Source organism: Engystomops pustulosus, chromosome 9 (genome assembly GCF_040894005.1).
Source record: "Engystomops pustulosus chromosome 9, aEngPut4.maternal, whole genome shotgun sequence".
Lineage (NCBI taxonomy): Eukaryota > Metazoa > Chordata > Amphibia > Anura > Leptodactylidae > Engystomops > Engystomops pustulosus.
In genome coordinates, this window is record NC_092419.1 from 75599642 (window position 1) to 75620499 (window position 20858).

Below are 20858 nucleotides of genomic sequence, written 5' to 3' on the forward strand. Positions count from 1 at the left end.
GGCACCCCTCAAAGAATGTATGTAGGCTTGTATGAGCATTTTAACCCCCAACACGCTGGCCAAAATTGAATGCAAAGTAAAGGGTGCAGAGTAAAAATTGTGTTTTTATCTCAAAAATGTCATTTTAGTGCCTCGTGTACTGTGCCCAACCCATGCCACTTTAGACAAACACCCCAAAAATCATTCTGCGGGTTGTCCCAAATACAGCAATACCACACATGTGCCAATAATTTACAGGCTGGGCACACGGCAGGGGTCAGGAAGAAAGAAGCACAATTTTGGTTTTCAAGCTTCGTTTTCACTAGATTGGTAATGGGGGGTACCCCCGAGGTACCAGTACAATAGAAACCCCCAAGTAGTGAACCCATTTTGGAAAGGGCACCCCTCAAAGAATGTATGTAGGCTTGTATGAGCATTTTAACCCCTAAGGTGCTGGCTAAAATTTAATACAAAGTGAGTAGTGCAGAGAAACAATTGTATTGCAATTTATCAAATATGCCATTGAAGTGACAAAAGTATTTTGCCCAACTCATGCCACTGGGGAAAAACACATCAAAAATCATTCTGCGGGTTACCCCGGTTAGGGCAATACCCCATAGGAGGCAATAATCTGTAGGATGGAGACACGGTAGGGCTCAAAAGGGAATAACTTGTTGGAGCACAGACATTGTACATTTTTTTTTTCTTTTTGGCATCATGAAAGATTTGTAGATGCCAATAGGGGCCAGTACAGTAGAAATCCCTAAGAACTGACCCTATTTTGGAAACTACACCCTTCCATGAATTAATCTAGGGGTATAGTTAGCATTTTAACCCCACAGGTGGACCCCTGAAAAAGTGCATAATGGATAGTGCATAGTAAAAAATATCTATTATGTCATTTTGTGCCCAGCTGCTGCCATGGGAGACAAACACCCTAAAAATCATGATGCATGTTTTCCCGGGTAAAGCATACGGGACAGTAATCTAGAGGCTGGGCACATGGCAGGGCTTAGAAGGGAAGGTGCGGCATGTGGCATGATGTATAAGCTGTGCGTCAGGGTAGCAACAGAGTACTCTAAAAATCCAGGGATGTATGATAAATTCGGAAGCAATCTTTCATACATAACCCTGGTTTTTCTGGGCATGTCTCACAGTGATGAATGGTGTCCTTCCGAATGCCATTTTTGGAGCACACCCTGCACCTCTTCTGTGTCCTTCCCTTGCTGGCTGTTTGGGGAACTACTCCTGGAAAGTGCTGCCCTGGTACAATACGTGTTGGGGCCTCACTTCCAGATGTGCTAGCACTCCCCCCTTCCTGGTCTCCAAAAAGAAAGTACTTTATTACCACCTCTTGAAATTCCAGGAAAGTTCCCCTCTGGCCGGCATATCGATGCAGCACAAAAGCATTATACAATGCCATCTGCATCATGTGCACGGCCAGCTTCTTGTACCACACCCTCGACTTCCGCATGGCATTGTACGGCTGAAGCACCTGGTCAGACAAGTCCACCCCTCCCATGTATTTGTTATAATCTAAAATACAGTCTGGCTTGGGGGTTTCTGTACTGGCACCTCGTACTGGGACAGGGGTGGTGGTGTGCTCATGTATTGTGGTTAATACAAGGACTTCTCTCTTGTCCTTGTACTTAACACACAATACAGAGTCCCTGCATAGTGCCCTGCTTTCGTGCCTTTTAAGTTTTTGCCCAAGCAGCGACTTAGGGAGACCTCTCTGATTTCTGCGTACAGTGCCGCATGCCGCAGTATTTCTGGAAGTGAGGTACTTGAACAGGGTGGTGCTGGTGTAGAAATTGTCCAGGTAGAGGTGGTAGCCCTGGTCCAGCAGTGGGTGCACTAAATCCCACACTATCTTCCCTGTAACACCCAGGAAGGGGGGGCATTCTGGGGGCACTGTAGTGGAGTCCTTCCCTTCATATATCCTGAACTTGTATGTGTACCCTGATGAACTTTCGCACAGCTTATACATCTTCACACCATACCTTGCCCTCTTATTGGGCAGGTACTGGCGGAAGTGAAGTCTCCCTTTGAATTGTACTAGGGACTCGTCTATGCTTACATGTTTTGCGGGGGTATATGCCTGGGCAAACTTGGCACTAAAATGATCTAATATGGGCCTGACCTTAAATAACCGATCATAACTGGGGTCACCTCTGGGTGGGCACTGTGTGTTGTCAGTGTAGTGCAAAAACTTATGGATGGCTTCAAAGCGCATCCTGCTCATTGCCATGCGGAACATGGGGGTGTGGTACAGAATGTCTGTGCTCCAGTAGTCCCTGATTGAAGGCTTCTTTACTATCCCCATAAGGAGTATTATGCCCCAATACTTGTGCATCTCTGCTGCAGTGACAGGGGTCCACCTGTAGGGTTGTGCATAAAAGGACGTGGGGTTTTGGGCAATATGTTGTGCAGCATAGAGATTGGTCTGGACTACAATTAAATTCAACAGCTCCTCATCAAAAAAAAACTTAAAAAAGTCCACAGCTCTGAGCCCTGTCGTGTCAAAGTTAATTCCAGGATGGCCCAAAAAGTCAGGGACCTGAGGGGTATAATTATCTGGGGCTACCCATGTGGGGTCAGTGGAAGCCCCAGACGCTTCTCCTGCAGAAGTCCCAGGCACTTCTCCTGCAGAAGTCCCAGGCACTTCTCCTGCAGAAGTCCCAGGCACTTCTCCTGCAGAAGTCCCAGGCACTTCTCCTGCAGAAGTCCCTGGAACCCTACGGCGCCTTCTTGGGGGTCCTTCCAGGTCACTGGAAGATGAGCAGGAGGATGATGATAGGTAAAAGGGACCATCATCCCCACTAGCTGACTCGGTGTCAGAGGCAAGCATGTTATATGCCTCCAACACGGTGTACGTCTTCTGAGACATTGCACACAAAAAAAATAGAGAACTAGAAAAATTAGATAATGTGCACCAAACTACACGGATAAACCGTCTAGCAGGCACACAAAAAAAAAAATATAATGCACACCAAACTACACGGACAAGCCGCACAGATGGCACACACAAAAAATAATGTGCACTAAACTACACGGACAAGCCGCACAGATAGCACACAAAAAAAAAAAAAAGATAATGCACACCAAACTACACGGACAAGCCGCACAGATGGCACACACAAAAAATAATGCGCACTAAACTACACGGACAAGCCGCACAGATAGCACACAAAAAATAATGTGCACTAAACTACACGGACAAGCCGCACAGATAGCACACAAAAAAAAAAAAGATAATGCGCACCAAACTACACGGACAAGCCGCACAGATGGCACACACCAAAAATAATGCGCACTAAACTACACGGACAAGCCGCACAGATAGCACACAAAAAATAATGCGCACTAAACTACACGGACAAGCCGCACAGATAGCACACAAAAAAAAAAAAGATAATGCACACCAAACCACACGGACCAGCCGCACAGATGGCACACAAAAAATAATGCGCACTAAACTACACGGACAAGCCGCGCAGATAGCACACAAAAAAAAATAATGCGCACTAAACTACACGGAGAAGCCGCACAGATAGCACACAAAAAAAATAATGCGCACTAAACTACACGGACAAGCCGCACAGATAGCACACAAAAAAAAAGATAATGCACACCAAACCACACGGACCATCCGCACAGATGGCACACACAAAAAGTAGCTACGTACGGGCGCTCTGGAAAAAAATATTACCAGGCACCGAAAAAAAACCTATGTGCACCGCGCAAAAAGGCGCTACAAATGCACCTAGCTTGCCCTAAGACAAACTAACTACCGCTAAGACTGCTAAAGATTCTGTGCAGCGCTATTCACACGGCGCACTGAAAAGTGCGTCCAGTGCAGAACAACGCTAACACAGCGCACTGAAAAGTGCGTTTGGGTTCAGAAGGGACAGACAGGGAAAAACGGAAGACACGTGGGATCACACAAGGCGATCACACAGGGAACACACAGGACACAGGAAAAAACAGATAGGGATGGGAATTTGTAGGGAACAATAGGGATCAGATAAGGATCAGAACACTATTTATAGTGTAAAAGTGTATTTTGGTGCACACAGTAACGCTCTCTCCTCTCTCCAGCGATACCAAACCAAAATGGTGCCGCTGGAGGAAGAGGAAGGGGCTAAAACCACGTTTTTTAGCCCAAAATCGCTGTAATTGGCCAGTCAGGTTTGACTGGCCAATCACGGCGATCGGCGGGCGGGACCGATTTGATTGGTCGGGTGACGGAGACAGGAACTCCTCCTGCCTCTGTCACCCAAATCTCGTCCCGATGTCACCACGTCGCGAGACGTGGTGACAATTCTAAAATCCTATGCGCTCGCGCCGTAGCTGTACTGCGCTGAGCGCTAATCGTCGGAAGCTGCGCAGTACAGCTACGGCGCGGAGCGCTAAGGGGTTAAAATATAACTTTAGGTTGCGTTTATTTTCATTTATGTCAGTTCTAAACTCTTCCATTTCAAAAGGTAAAAAAGAAAAGTTTAAATTGTCTGGTACCTGTGCCATAGGTTTGCCACCACTGCCCTAGGGCGGTCTAAAAAATTGTAAAATAATGAGTTTAAAGAAATAAAAAATAACTTAAATTCAAATCAACTCCTTTCTGTAGAACTGATTTAAAAATAAAGAAACAAAATGATAAACATTGCCGCATCCCAAAATTCCTGATCTATCAAAATATAAAAACAATTCCATCACAGGTTTTACCAAAGTGAATAAAGCGTCACCAGAATGTTCAAATTGCCACTATTTGGTTGTATAATCCCCAAAATCGTAGCAATGAAAACTTAAGCTTGTTACACAAAAATTACACCTTGCGTAGCTCTTTAAACTGTTATATGACAGTCAAAGTATGAAAAAACAAGGACATTTTTGGTACAAAATGAATGAATTTTTTAAAAAAAAAATCTATTAAAACACACTAAAACCTATAGAACTAATTTATATCTATGATTGTACCGAGCCAAAGAATAAATGGGAGTAGTCATTTGGAGTTAAAACTGTAAAAACCGAGCCCACAAGAAAATGACACAAATACTTTTTTTTAAGTCTATTTCACTGCATTTGTCAGGTTAAGTGGTAAATCTGCCACTGTCCAAGGGTAATGGTAAAGAACCCTAAAATACTATGGCCCAGATATATTAAAACTTGTACATGGTGCATTCATTTTCTTTTCACTTTTTTGTGCAAGTTGCAACACATTATTTAATAGTGTTGCATATTTTTAATAGATCTGGTCAGTTTTTATGATGTGCACACAGTTACACTTATTTTTTCTTGCTGCACTTTGCTTCATGCTCTTGCGACAGAATTGTGGTGCATCTCCATAATAAATGTGGGACAAACTAGGAACATACAGTACCACGCCTCTTTAGGTGCAAAGTTTTCAAAATTGTCAGACAAAACACAGGCGCAACACAATTGTGTCATTAGCATAATATTAGCCACTTCCCATCACAGCCCTTACGTTTTTGCGTTTTCATTTTTCACTACCCACCTTCAAAAATCTATCTTTTTTTATTTTTCCATGTACAGAGCTGTGCTATGGCTTTTCTGCGTGACAAATTACATTTCAAAATGGTGGTATTTAATATTCCATGCCGTGTACTGGGAAGCGGGAAAAACATTCCAAATGCAGTGAAATTGGTAAAAAAAAATGCATTTGTGCCGTATTCTTGTGGGCTTGGATTTTACGCATTTCACATTATGCCCCAAGTGACATGTCTACTTTATTCTTTGGGTCGGTGCGATTACTGGGATAACAAATTTGTATAGGTCTTATAATGTTTTCATACATGTACAAAAATTAAAACCTCCTGTACAAAAAATTTTGGGGGGATTTTGCCATCTTCTGGCGCTAATAACTTTTTTATACTTTGGTATGCAGAGCTTTGGGAGGTGTCGTTTTTTGCTGCTTTTGATGATGTTTACAATGTTATCATTTTTAGGACTGTACGACTTTTTGATCACTTTATCTGAGGTGGGCCCCATATGTCTTATACATAGCAGGAATCTACACCTCTTACCTTTGTCATGTGGAAGCATATCAATCTACTTGCATTTTGAAATTTAACTTCAAAAATGTACATGTCTTTTTTTTTTTGTGCAGGTTTGGCTCTCACTGAGAAATTGGCAAATCTAAATCCTGAAGGAAATGCAAAAATGATCCAGAAAGCTAAAAACTTGAAAGATGAGATAAATTCCTTGTTGGGAGATGATGGAATTCTTCTTTATCCCTCACACCCCAAGATAGCTCCTAAACACAATGAGCCGATTGCCATGCCTTTCAATTTTGCATACACTGGTTAGTATTTATAACACTTCAGAATTTCTGTACAGAATTTCTATATGTATGTCTATGTGTATATGTGCGTGTGCGTATATAAAGCCAGAGAATGTTTTTTATATATAACAGTGTTTATAACTGTGCTGAAGCTTTTTAGGGTAGTTTCTACTGATAGACACTGTCTACAGAACAGTAGTTGCAGTAAACAATGTGTCAGGATCTAGTATTTTTGTAAACATTTTGCTAAAAAACTTTATATGAATATCATTTATAACAATAAGATTTTGTTCAGTAATATTGCATTACAAAAGTGAAGCAAAGGACAGGTATCCACTATTAGGCTCCATGCTGCTGTATTTTGGCCGTTAATAGGGGACGTTTTGCATCAGTATGGCAACGTATTGCATCGTATCTGTATAAAATACGGTTGCCTGGCAGATGATGGATGGCTGACTGTTGGCTGCCTGACAGAATGCACCTCCCACTGGTTCTGGATACAGCACGTATATACGGCAGTATACGGTACACAGCCGTATGCAGCACGTATTTAGCCTGTATTTTATACGTTCCCATAGACTTCTATTGGCCATATTGAATGGAAATACTGTGGAAAACAGGACATGCGCTATATTTTTTTTATGAGGCTCACTTATAGTACGGTACAGTGGCCAATACAGCCATGTACATGGATGGCCGTTTTGTCCATTGGAATGCATGGGGTCGTATTCCGGACGTTTTATAAACGGTCATGTGCATGGGGCCTTACTGTCATTCCCACAGATGAGAGGAGCAACAGCAAGAACAAATCACTGTTGCACAATTCAAATGGGGATAAACTGGGACTCAATAGAAGCTAAGCTGCAGTGATGGTGCATGGCAACTACACATGGCACAGAGTTCTCTCTCCTATGTACACAGGAGACTTATTGAAAGTTTTGTAAAGACATTGAACAGTTACACTAGACCAGGGGCGTCGCTAGGTCAAAAGACATCAGTCCCGCTTCACGGCATCTTCCTCTCTCTCTTCACGATCCATGTCCTCCGGACATAGATCGTGATGAGAGGCTGCGCAGTGTACACTGCTTTCCCTGCAGGACCTGTGATGATCTCACCTGCAGGGGGAAGCAGCGCACAGAGCTGCACGAGTCAGGTGAGAGGGAGAACATAGTAAGGGCTATGAGGCACATTACAGGGGGATTGTGTGTGGGGACATCACAGGGGGATCTGTATGGGGCACATTACAGGGGGATCTGTGTGGGGCACATTACAGGGGGATCTGTGCATGGGGCACATTACAGGGGGATCTGTGCATGGGGCACATTACAGGGGATCTGTGCATGGGGCACATTACAGGGGGATCTGTGCATGGGGCACATTACAGGGAGATCTGTGCATGGGGCACATTACAGGGGGATCTGTGCATGGGGCACATTACAGGGGGATCTGTGCATGGGGCACATTACAGGGGGATCTGTGCATGGGGCACATTACAGGGGGATCTGTGCATGGGGCACATTACAGGGGGATCTGTGCATGGGGCACATTACAGGGGGATCTGTGCATGGGGCACATTACAGGGGGATCTGTGCATGGGGCACATTACAGGGGGATCTGTGCATGGGGCACATTACAGGGGGATCTGTGCATGGGGCACATTACAGGGGGATCTGTGCATGGGGCACATTACAGGGGGATCTGTGCATGGGGCACATTACAGGGGGATCTGTGCATGGGGCACATTACAGGGGGATCTGTGCATGGGGCACATTACAGGGGGATCTGTGCATGGGGCACATTACAGGGGGATCTGTGCATGGGGCACATTACAGGGGGATCTGTGCATGGGGCACATTACAGGAGGATCTGTGTGGGGCACATTACAGGAGGGATCTGTGTGATGCACATTACAGGAGGGATCTGTATGATGCACATTACAGGGAGATCTGTGTGGGGCACATTACAGGGGGAGATCTGTGGGGCTCATTACTGGGGGACATTACTGGGGACTGTGTGGGTGACATTCCTTGGGGCCGTGTGGGTGACATTCCTTGGGGTGTGTTCACATGTGGCAGTAGGAAGGGCCTAAGTTTGATCCCACATGAGTTTCCAGTGAAATGCATGTGATGGATAAGAGCGCCCGGTCTCTTGTATTTGTTGAAATGCAATCGTGTGAGCACAACCTTGGAGTATTTTGGTTTTAGGTGCAGTTTTGTTAATTGAACAGGTGAACTGAACAAGTGATTTTGAGTTTGAAGAGAAACCTGTTCCACAAATGTCTTTCACTTGTTAAAATAACAAAACTGCACCTAAAACTTTCTCAAAGCTGATTGCGATGCAGTTGTAACTGCAACATGTTAACATAACTTCGGAGAACCAAGATTTCGGGACAATGAAGGACATAAGATGTCTGTGTGGTAAACTCCACAGGAAGGAGACGTGGTGATGCTGGGCCTAAGGGTGGTGGCACATGTGGCGTTTTGAACCCTTTTTTGTCAGTTTTTAATTAAGATTATTGGGAAAACTGGATAAAAAAGGAAGCGTTTTTAACGGACTGAAAACGCTTGACTAAAAACGGGTTCAAAACGTCACGTGTTCCACCACCCTAATAGCAGTCACTGGATGTAAGTCAGGATTTCTCCGGTGTTTCTGTAGCTGTACAGCCCCTCAATAAAGTTGTTATTAACACAACCACATGTGAGGGGGTTATTTACAGGAGGGGCATTACTGAAAGTGTGATACACATGCATTGGGGCCCGTGCCCCGGATCTTTTACCACCCTAGCAACGCCCCTGCACTAGACATTGTTATGCTAAACTGTATTTATCAAATTGTATAATGGGGACACTGTATTCTGGGACAACAAGATCAGAGAAAATTCAAGGTTACATCGGAGTTGGCAAATAAGGCACAAAATTGGAGTCACAAAGTGATAGTCACAAATTGTATAACCAGAAATGCAGAAATGGCTACAGATAAGAGTTGGCAAAAGTGACTCAGTTAAACACAATTTAAACTGTTGAAAAACAAGCAAGTTATGACAGACATAATTTAAGAATGTCTTGTTATACTTGATGCACTAATTTCACCCTGTGAACTTCTTTTCACACCTCTTTTGTCATACTAGTTGGAAAAGTGTCTTAACCCCTTAACGATCTGGCTCTTTTTTGTTTTTTCATTTGCATTTTCTACTCCCCAACTTCAAAAATCTATAACTTTTTTAATTTTTGCACGTTCAGAGCTGTGTGACTGCTTGTTTACTGCGTAACAAATTGTACTTCATAGTGATGGTATTGCCCTGTACTGGGAAGCGGGGAAAAAATTCCAAATGGAGTGAAAATGGTGAAAAACCCATTTCGCCGAATGCTTGTGGGCTTGGATTTACGGCTTTCACTGTGTGTCACAAATGACATGTCTATTTTTTTCTTTGGGTTGGTACAATTACGGGGATACCAAATTTGTATAGGTTTTATAATGCTTTCATACATTTACAAAAATTAAAACCACCTGTACAAAAATTTTGGGGGGGGATTTTGCCAACTTCTGGCGCTAATAACTTTTTTATACTTCGGTGTACGGAGGTGTGGGTGGTGTCATTTTGTGCAACTTTTGATGACGTTTTCAATGCTACCATTTTTCGGACTGTATGACCTTTTAAACACTTTTTATATTTTTCGAAATGCAAAAAAGGGCCATTTTACGGGGTTAAACGCAGTGAAAATTCGTTATTATGTTTTGATAGAGCGGCAATAGCTAATGTGTTTATGATTTTTGCTGTTTATTTATATCAGTTCTAGGGAAAGGGGGGTGATTTAAATTTTTAGGTTTTTTTATAATTTAAATTTGTTTTCTCTTTTTAATTTTTACTATCACTATTTTTCAGACCCCCTAGGGTACTTTATCTCTAGGTTGTCTGATCGATCCTACCATACACTGCCAGTACGACAGTATGGCAGTATATTGGGATTTTCCACATCATTCGTTAAAATGTGGCTGTCATGACGACCGATCGCCGCTCCCCGATGACGTCACCAGGAGCACCGATCGTCACCAAGATAGCGGCACCCATCCCGCTGGCAGTTTTTGCGCCACAATAAATGTGGTTAAAGGCATTTTAGTTTTTTGGTGCAAATTAACCAGGCATTCCATTTTAACAGTGCTCCATTTTGTTGTGTGCTTCACACACTACTGTTAAAATCAAGCATCATAAACTAGGAACATTTAGTCATAGAACCAGACACTGTGACTGTGGTAATATTTGTTGTTCATGGCCTCCTTTCTTCTAAAATACACTTTTAGTTTTTTGACCCATAAAATACATTTTTGAAATTACGCTAGTGTGCCTTTAGGGCTCCTGGGGTATTTGCTGAGCCCCTCAGGCAGCATCTAAGGGAAGAAATGCTATATTATATACTCAGAAATACATTGTAAACTTTATAGATAATATAGATAAAGCTTGCTAGAAACTGCAAAGTGAACAGATGGCGCCGCCATTCGGTACAACACCCTGTTATGCAAGACTATGTCCGCCCAGGAGTCCACACTATAAATGGATTCTCCAATCAAGATGAGACTCACTGCCTATGGCTGATAATGCCCAATGCTGTTCTTTTACAAGCTTGTGTGCTTTATAATAAAGCTGAACCTCACCCCCTGCTCTGACCCAGAAAGGTTATACCTGACATCTGTGTCTGCAAATACACAAAGTGCATGCAAAGACAACCAATAGATTTCCAGTTTGGGGGGGGGGGTTGCTTCCAAAGTTACACTGTCTCGTCCCTACACTTCTGCTCTCTCAGCACTTCACCCCTCCCTTTGCCTGATGTTATCTCAATAATAGAGGAGGTTTTGGCACAGTTGGAGGTGGAAGCGCTCTTTGCACACTGTAACATCCTTTGCATCTGCAGCACAGAGGTGCTCTGGTAACACTCCCAGAAGAGCTTCAGGCTCATAAGCAAGTTGATTTAAGATGGAAGGAGGCCATGGATAATAAATACAAGAAGATTACCACAATCGCAATGCCTGGATAATGTTTGCTTTTAATGGTAGATTTCCTTTGAAAGTATGAAAGGCCAATACAATGTTTGCACCTCATCTGTAGTATTTATTGATGCTGTTATCATCTTTCTCTCCGTTTTCATCCTGATTTGCTTTATTTGTTGTATTAGACACCAGTAGAGTTTTCTTTCAGCTACTAAAATTCTACAGTGTTCACAGAGTTATATGTCATTTTATTAATGTAACTGTTTCCTCCTCCCCTCAGGTATATTTAATGTGTTAGGAGTTCCTGTTACTCAATGCCCCCTGGGGCTAAGTGAAGGTGGACTGCCTTTGGGTATACAAATCATTTCTTCTCAGCACAATGACCATCTGACTTTGGCACTTGCCCAGTATCTGGAAAGTTCGCTAGTTGGTTGGACACCACCCGGATGTATCTGACACATTAAGTAAAAAACTGGACTGTTCTAACGGACAAAACATACAATTGAATATCCATACCTGTTGTCTGCATTGCCAGTTTTATAATTTTTATATTGAGATGGAATTGTTAAATGTTCTATAACATAGTATTTGTTTTTATAACCACTGTTAAAGAAATCTATGTAAATTGACTGACAATAAACCAGCTAATGAATACTCCTGTTTTTCTATTATCCCTTAATCCTCTATGATGCTCACATATCTCATGCCCGGGGGAGCAGAGAGTCTTATGACTGCTGTAGGCACTATTTGCTAAGATGGATGGGTCAACCAGGCTGTTCAACAGATGCCATTACTCTCCCCTGTTCCCAGGCAGTGGAGGAGGGTTAGTACAGAGAGGGCAGCACTACAGCTTTGCCGTGCTGGGGACCTGGGTTCAAGTCCCATCCAGGTTAACATCTGCAAAGAGTTTGTATAATTCCTTTATTTATATAGTGTATACAGAGATAATGGGGTGGTGAGAAGAGCAGCATATTTTTATTGCAGTTTTAAAAAAAAAAACAGCGATTACAATTGTACATAGCAGAAGTACAGATGTAAATCAATTACAAATGAAGTGCCCTTCCCTGAACTCCTCCTGCCCCCCACCACCACAGTTGTTAAGCTCACTAAACCCAATCATACCTTATCCCCTTAAAGACGCAGCCATTTTGTAGCTTAACTGGTTCACGATCGCCCGCGGTGTATTCGAGGCGGTGGTCGGGTCCCGCTGCATGGAGTGGGCTCACGGGATGAGCCGTCTCCTTAGCCAGTAAGTCTTTACTGCATATTGCAGCAAAGACTTACCGGTGACACCCGCGATCGTTGTTATCAAAGATGCCGGCAGCCTCAAAAAGATAGCGGCGCATTGGCGCCACCATCTTACCTAGGATCGTCGCTCCCTGTGACGTCATCGAGGAGTGGCGATCCATCTCCATAGTACCCTCGGGTCTTCCGTAGCCGTGGGTCTTCTGAAAGGGGTTTTAACCCCTTTATTACAAATTGCTGATAGCACATTGTAATGAATGAGGAGGAAAATCCCCATATACTGCCATACTGTAGTATGGCAGTATATGATAGGATCGATCAGACAACCTAGGGTTAAAGTATAGTAAAAATAAAAAAAAGTTTAAAAAAAAATGATAATAAAAAAACCTAAAAATTCAAAATTCTATAAAAAGTGATCAAAAGGTCGTACAGTCCTAAAAAAATTCCTAGAACTGACATAAATATAAATAAACAGTAAAAACACATTACGTTTCGACGCATCCAAAAATGCCCGATCTATCAAAATATATTAATGGTTTTTCAATGCGTTTAACTCCGTAACGGAAAATAGCGCCCAAAGTCGAAAATGGCACCATTTTGAAAAATATTAAAAAAATCTATAAAAAGTGGTCAAAAGATCGTACAGTCCTAAAAATGATATCATTGAAAATATTATCAAATGTCGCAGAAAATGACACTACCCAGCTCTGTACAACAAAGTATTAAAAAGTTATTAGCGCCAGAAGGAAAAATAAAAAAAAGTTTGTTTTCATTTTTGTAAATGTATGAAAACATTATAAAACCTATACAAATTTGATATCCCCGTAATCGTACCAACCCAAAGAATAAAGTAGACATGTCATTTGGGGCGCTTACCATTTTCACTGCATTTGGAATTCTTTTCCCGCTTCCCAGTACATGGCATGGAATATTCAATACCATCACTATGAAGTGCAATTTGTTACGCAGAAAACAAGCCGTCACACAGCTCTTTACGTGTAAAGATAGATGCCAGAACACCACCACTTCAAACAACTAAATCTTCAACCCACCTGACGGAAGAATGGCACTGAAGAATTCGTAGGGGTAAGATCCCCATGAACTAACAGAACATAGAGACTTATTATTGTCTGGCGATGGTGAGACATGTCTTTATGCAAGATAGGTCTGGTTCGGTATTGCTGGATCAAGGTGTGGCTAGCAAACACGATGTGTACCCTCTTTAAATCCCCAGGCGGGATTCAATGTCCTTGGTTTTTAGTGACATACGTCACTGCAGTTTCAGTTATAACCCAAGTTAAATCTCCCTTTCTTATGCAGGCACTTACTACTAACAAACATAAAGACGCAAGATTCAGATATATGACTAACTCAAAAATCAGCATTCTACATATAGGCATATTAACATTAAAATACCCATGGTATTAAAATTTACATTGGTAAATGTTAAAGGGCTTAAAAGCCAATATAAGAGATCCATTATGTGGAAGGAAGCTCTAGAGTCTAAGGCGGATGTATTTTATGCACAAGAACCTTTATTGCAATCACTATAGCTTTCTCACTAGTGAGACAAATAATTGACCCTCAGGGTAGGTAGGTTATAATAATAGGTACTTTAAACAACATACTACAGTATATACCCTAATCTCAGTATACGCGCTAAACTCTCAACAAATTATTTTTTAAGAAGCTCTTCTCTATAGTTAAATCCTGTAAACAGGGTTCTTCATTGTTTGCGGGAGATTTTAATATGGCAATGTGGCCAACCATGGACACTTCTAAATCTTCTGGGTCTGATAAAGCGACTGAGCTATTTGATCTCGCTCATGGAGAATGTTATTTAGATGTATGACGGTTACAGCACCCAACAGAAAAAGACTACCTTTTTTTTACACCCGCATAAGGTACATTCCTGTATAAATATGTTTTTATCCCACCATGCCTTAGTTAACAGAATAGCATCATCCAAAATAGGAGTGATAAGCTGGACAGATCATGCGCCCATTCATTTAGAAATTAGAGAGAAATATGTTAAGCCAAGATCAAATAGTTGGCGTTTGAACAATTACCTCCTTTACCCCACTAAATATAAGATAGATACAACAGAAAATTTAATATAATTTTTTTTTATAGCATTTTTTAACACTTTTTTTTAACACATTTTTTTAATAATGTAGACAACATCACACCAGAATTATTGTGGTGCTCCCATAAGATGTTCATGAGAGGACAATTTAGGGAACTGTCAGCAAGAAATAAAAAAAAAAATAAACGAAGAAAAAAGATTACATATTCTTGCCAGCTTATCACTCTTGCCCACATAGGGAAGGAATGATAAAAGAGTTGCTACACCAGTTAACCCAACTGGATTTACACAAATATGAACGGGCATTACATAAAATGAAAGCCACACATTATTCATTAGGCAATAGAGCAAGCAAAGTGTAAGCAAGCTAACTAAAAAAAGCGAGAGGCAAAAAATAGAACCCCCTTTTTGATAAACTCAAGAAATGAGAAGGTGCATGACCCCCAGCAAATGGCGGAAGATATGGTAACATTTTATGCTATGCTATATAATTTAACCGGTTAAGGACCGGGCCATTTCCCGTTTTTTCATTTCCATTTTTCACTCCCACCTTCAAAAATCTATAACTTTTTTATTTTTACACGTAAAAAGCTGTGTGATGGCTCATTTTTTGCGTAACAAATTGCACTTCATAGTGATTGCATTGAATATTCCATGCCATGTACTGGGAAGCGGGAAAAAAATTCCAAATGCAGTGAAAATGGTGAAAAAACGCATTTGTGTCGTATTCTTGTAGGCTTGGATATTACAGCTTTCACTGAGCGCCACAAATGATGCATCTAATTTATTCTTTGGGTCGGTACGATCACAGGGATACCAAATTTGTATAGGTTTTATAATGTTTTCATACATTTACAAAAATTAAAACCTCATGAACAAACATTTTTTTTTTTTTTTTGCCGTCTTCTTGTGCTTATAACTTTTCCATACTTCGTTGTATGGAGTTGAGGGTGGTGTAATCTTTTGCGTTGTGATTAGAGACCAATATGCGTAAGGTTATTAAGGCAATAGTATAGTGCATCACTGGTACTCACAAGATTGACCATGGTAAGCAAATGACAAGGAAACATGGGAAAGTATGATAGAACATAGACAGTCTTCCCAAAGACACAAGCAGAATATACACTGGTAATCACAAGTGATGTATATATGATAGAAAACAGATACTTACCGGATTGCTAGGTATAAGAGGTGTAGAGGAGAAGTGCAGTGCTATGACTGCTGCAGCGCTGGAAGTAATGTGTAGAGCGCTAGAGAGAAATGCGCTGGCGTCCTGTGTGATCTCCCAGTAAATATGCACAGCGCGGACCGGAAGTCGGAGGCCGGAAGTGACGTGCTGGCTCTGGAACGCATATGGATACTAGCAAGGCCTGGGTAATCGCTCCCAAAACGGAGCCGAGCGAGAAATAGAATAGGAGAGTGGAAGCAAGGACCAGATAATAGAAAGGAGGTGTGGGCAGGGCGATACATCGTATGAGATTAAGGGCGGCATAGAATAAAGGGGAAATAGAAGACCTAGTGGAACAAATGTCAAAAGTGATGGTGTCGAGTGTGATCCATATGAATGATGTAGAGAGTCGATGACAGGAAATATGAAAGAGGATATTGGAAATGGCTGATCAGCTGATCAAATATTGAAAATGTAGTATGATGTGGATGGGAGTGAATGTAAGGAATGTATGTGTTGTGTATAGGGTATCGGGAGGTGGTGAGGATTGTGTAAGTGGAGGTGAGTGGATCTGTAGAACTAATGATATGTCAGATATAAGTGTGTGTGGGGACGGGGAGTATGGAGTAGAAAAAAAGTTAAAAGAGAAGAAGAAGAAGAGTATACCTTAGCAATGCGGGTGGGTGGATTCAGCGTATCTGTGGAGTAAATAAAATTGAGTTAGAAAAAATTAAGTCAAACTTTGAATTTCATATTCTCTGTTGAGACCATGTGGGGTCATGGCATCCAATCGATAGATCCAAAAGGCTTCACGAAGCTGTAACTGTTTAACTCTGTTGCCGCCCCGTCGTCGGATGGGAACATGTTCTACTACTTGAAATTTGAGTTGGGAGATTCTGTGTTTGGCCTGATGGAAGTGGTGGGGCAGAGGAAGTAGTAATTTGTTACAACGGATGTCGGATTTGTGTTTTGATATGCGATCTCGTATATGTTGTACTGTTTCGCCAATATAGACGAGACCACAGGGGCATTTGATGACATAAACTACAAAAGATGATTCGCATGTGTAGTAATCCAGAATGGGGTATGATTTGCCTGTACGAGGATGAAATACCTTGTCACCCTTTTGTACATTACTGCATTGCGTGCAGTTAAGGCACGGGAAAGTGCCAAATTTAGGTGTACTGAGAAAGAGTTGTGTAGTCATAGGTTTGGTGGGGCCTTCATCTGCTTTGACCAATCGGTCTTTGAGGTTAGGTAGACGTTTGTAGCAGGGGCGGAAGTTGTTGACAAATTCCGGAATATCTGGATAACTATTTCTAAGGATAGACCAGTGGTTACGTATGGCTTTGTGTAGCCTAAAAATTGTGGGGTGATATTGATGTATGAAGTTAATGCGTGGTTCCTTAGTGGTGGTTTGCCTGTCAGTGGATGGTGGTGTTCTGAGTGTGTGTTCTGGGTAGCCTCGGGTTCTGAATTTCTGGCACATTACTTTAAGGTGTATGTCTTTTTGTGAAGGGTCTAAGACGATTCTGTGGACACATTGTAGTTGAGAATTAGTTAGGGATTGTTTTCAGGGAGTTGGGTGACAGCTGGAAAAGTGCAGAAGGCTATTGCGGTCAGTGGGTTTCGTGTACAGATCACTATTGCCTTAATTGCCTCAATAACCTTACGCATATTTGTCTCCAATCACGACACCTTTATTTCTAGTAATACTTACCTCCCTCTCGTGTCATCACATACGCTTTCCCATGCCATTCAGCCTGGAACCATACATACTACTCCACTTACCGGCCTCCGGCCATACTCAAACCCTATGCTGGACTGTATTATTCGCTTTTTGTACATTGTTTACTGTAAATACTCAATGCTGTTATATCGATATTCTATATTCATTGTTATTTTGTATTCATTGTTTCACCTTAGTAGTGCCTGATGAAGGTCTGAATTAAGACCGAAACGTTGCATAAATTGTTATTTGGATTGGTCTTCTCGATCAAATTTGAACAAAAAAATAAAATAAGATTTTCTGATTTCACAAAAAGGAGTGCCACGTTTTTCTTCATTGATGAACACAGTTTGGTAACCTACTTGTGCACCCGCCAAGCTCTAAAGATTTCGAGTGACGTGTATTCTTTGTATTACTATTACACGAGCACCGAAGATAGGATGTCCAGCGACACCTTCTCCTACACCTCAGAAACCGCAGCCAGTATAGTGGCACAAGTATCGGTTCCAAGCGATTTCTTGAAGATTGCACATACTGAATTTAAAACCTGAGATTATGAACGGTCAAGATCCCTTTTGAATTATCAGTAACATTGCGCCACACTTGCTGAATACCTTCGAGTACAACGGATTCCACGATCCTTACGACCCACGATCTTTAAAGAGAATAAAGACTACTGTGCCACCTTTGAGCAAATACTAAATAAATGCTCCTTTGACCTAATAACCCTCACAGTGGAATACCTACAGAAAGAAATTATTAAAACAGAGGAAAGTATCAAAACTATTGAAACCCAACTGAATTCCACTCTCACAACTGAAGAAATACAAACATTTAAAGACAAAACTCATCAACAATTGGACAGATACAGGCAGTCCCCGCGTTACATACAAGATAGGGTCTGTAGGTTTGTTCTTAAGTTGAATTTGTATGTAAGTCGAAACTGTATATTTTATCATTGTAATCCCAGCCAGAACTTTTTTGGTCTGTGTGACAATTGGATTTTAAAAATGTTGGGTTGTCATAAGAATCAGGATTAACACTAAAGTTTCATTACAGACACCTTTGATAACTGTTACAGCTGTTTATTGTAGCCTAGGACTAAAGCACAATAAATTGCCAATATCCAGGGGTCCGTTTGTAACTAGGTGTCGTATGTAAGTCGAGTGTTCTTAAGTAGGGGACCATCTGTACAAGAAAGAATCAGAACAGAAAAAGCGTGAGAAATTCATCAGGGACACTCAAGACTACCACCTAGATAGAGTCTACAAATGGCAGGAATCCTATTCCACACGAGGATATCATCGTGGACACAGAGAATCAGCAGACTCTTCCAGCTCCGGCTCAGAACAATATGGTTCTTTCCTTCCACGAGGGCGTTTTTTAGGCCAACAAGACCGCAGACGCGGAAGACCAAGACGAGGAGGGGAGGACAGTGCCACCGCCATGCCGAACCTCATGATGATGACGCGCTCACAGGTAAAAACACCCCCCTTGTCGTTAACATTTCCTCCATTAACTTGAGCCCAGCCCAAATGGAACTTTTACAGAAAGGGCTTTCCTTCTGTCCAGTAAAAAAGCTGAACACATTTCAGCTGGAATTAGACTTTCAGCAGTTCTACAGAACCCTGAGACTCAGAACCTTCTTTAACACGGATGGAATCCAGACAGGAGTCACAATGGAACCACAACCAGCCCTGATAAGAGCACAGGATCTGAACTTGAGATCCAAAAGCTCTTTCATGCCACCTAAGAGGGATCACGCAGTAGAAAACTTTATATCTTTGGTCAATAGGGATATTATGAACTTTAAGAGGAAGACTGAGAAAGGCACACTACACTATCCCAACAATCTCTCAAGTTTAGACCACCAAGCACTTGACTCTCTCATAGACAACAAAAATTTAATAGTCAAACCTGCCGATAAAGGGGGCGCTATTGTAGTAATGTACAGACAAGACTATGTTAACGAAATACTGTCACAACTAGCAGATGAAGAGGTTTATCGCAAACTCACTCATGACACCACCAAAACACTATCTATCAAAAACGCCTACTTGACAACTACCTGCAGACTAAAGTTATAGACCAGAAAATACACAGTTTCCTATACAACCAACATCCCATCATTCCCGTCATTTATGTACTCCCCAAAATTCACAAGAGACTTGACAAACCCCCTGGCAGACCAATAGTCGCCTCAACAGACTCATTACTTTCTCCCCTAGCCATTTTTCTTGAAAAAATCTTAACCCCACTTACCAAACTGTCCCCATCGTTCCTTCTGGACACCAATGATTTCCTCACACAAATCCGTAATCTTAAGCAAGTCCCTCCGAATACATATCTAGTGAAATGGGATGTGTCCAGCCTATACACCAGTATTCAACATGATAAAGGCATTACAGCTATCGCTAAACTACTGGACAAATCACCACAATCCCCCACAGGTGAAGCAATTTTGCCTCGATCTCCTCACCCTAGTTCTACACGAGAACTATTTTATGTTCCAAGACTCATTTTATCTTCAAACACGTGGCAAAGCCATGGGCTCCAATGTGGCCCCCCCATATGCAAACAGTTACATGTCTGAATTCGAAGAACGATTCATCTACCCTCATGCTCTCTACCAGACCCATGCAACCTTATGGAAAAGATATATTGATGACATCGTCTGCATATGGGGAAGGCAACTTGACACCCTTCTGACATTCCACACATACCTCAATCAGATCTGGCCAGAACTACAGTTCACTATTAATTATAACTTAGAATGTATCGACTTTTTGGATACCACGGTCATCAAAAACAACATGGGCCTACTCATGACTGATCTGTACACGAAACCCACTGACCGCAATAGTCTTCTGCACTTTTCCAGCTGTCACCCAACTCACTGTAAACAATCCCTACCTAATTCTCAACTACAATGTGTCCACAGAATCGTCTCAGACCCTTCACAAAAAGACATACGCCTTAAAGAAATGTGCCAGAAATTCAGAACCCGAGGCTACCCAGAACACACACTCAGAACACCACCATCCACTGACAGGCAAACCACCACTAAGGAACCACGCATTAACTTCATACATCAATATCACCCCACAATATTTAGGCTACACAAAGCCATACGTAACCACTGGTCTATCCTTAGAAATAGTTATCCAGATATTCCGGAATTTGTCAACAACTTCCACCCCTGCTACAAACGTCTACCTAACCTCAAAGACCGATTGGTCAAAGCAGATGAAGGCCCCACCAAACCTATGACTACACAACGCTTTCTCAGTACACCTAAATTTGGCACTTTCCCGTGCCTTAACTGCACACAATGCAATAATGTACAAAAGGGGACAAGGTATTTCAT

The 20858-nt window shown here is 41.8% G+C and overlaps 1 protein-coding gene across 2 annotated transcripts in view; it reads left to right on the forward strand.

Moving 5' to 3' along the window:
* Positions 1–11917, forward strand: part of FAAH2 (fatty acid amide hydrolase 2) — a 47652-nt gene extending 35735 nt beyond the window's left edge. For both annotated transcript variants that reach the window (XM_072125549.1, XM_072125550.1), the window contains exons 9-10: positions 6107–6301; positions 11544–11917. In XM_072125549.1, coding sequence (XP_071981650.1) covers positions 6107–6301; positions 11544–11719 — 371 coding nt within the window. In that variant the 3' untranslated portion in view covers positions 11720–11917. The remainder of the gene's footprint in view (positions 1–6106; positions 6302–11543) is intronic.
* Positions 11918–20858: the final 8941 nt, after the last annotated feature.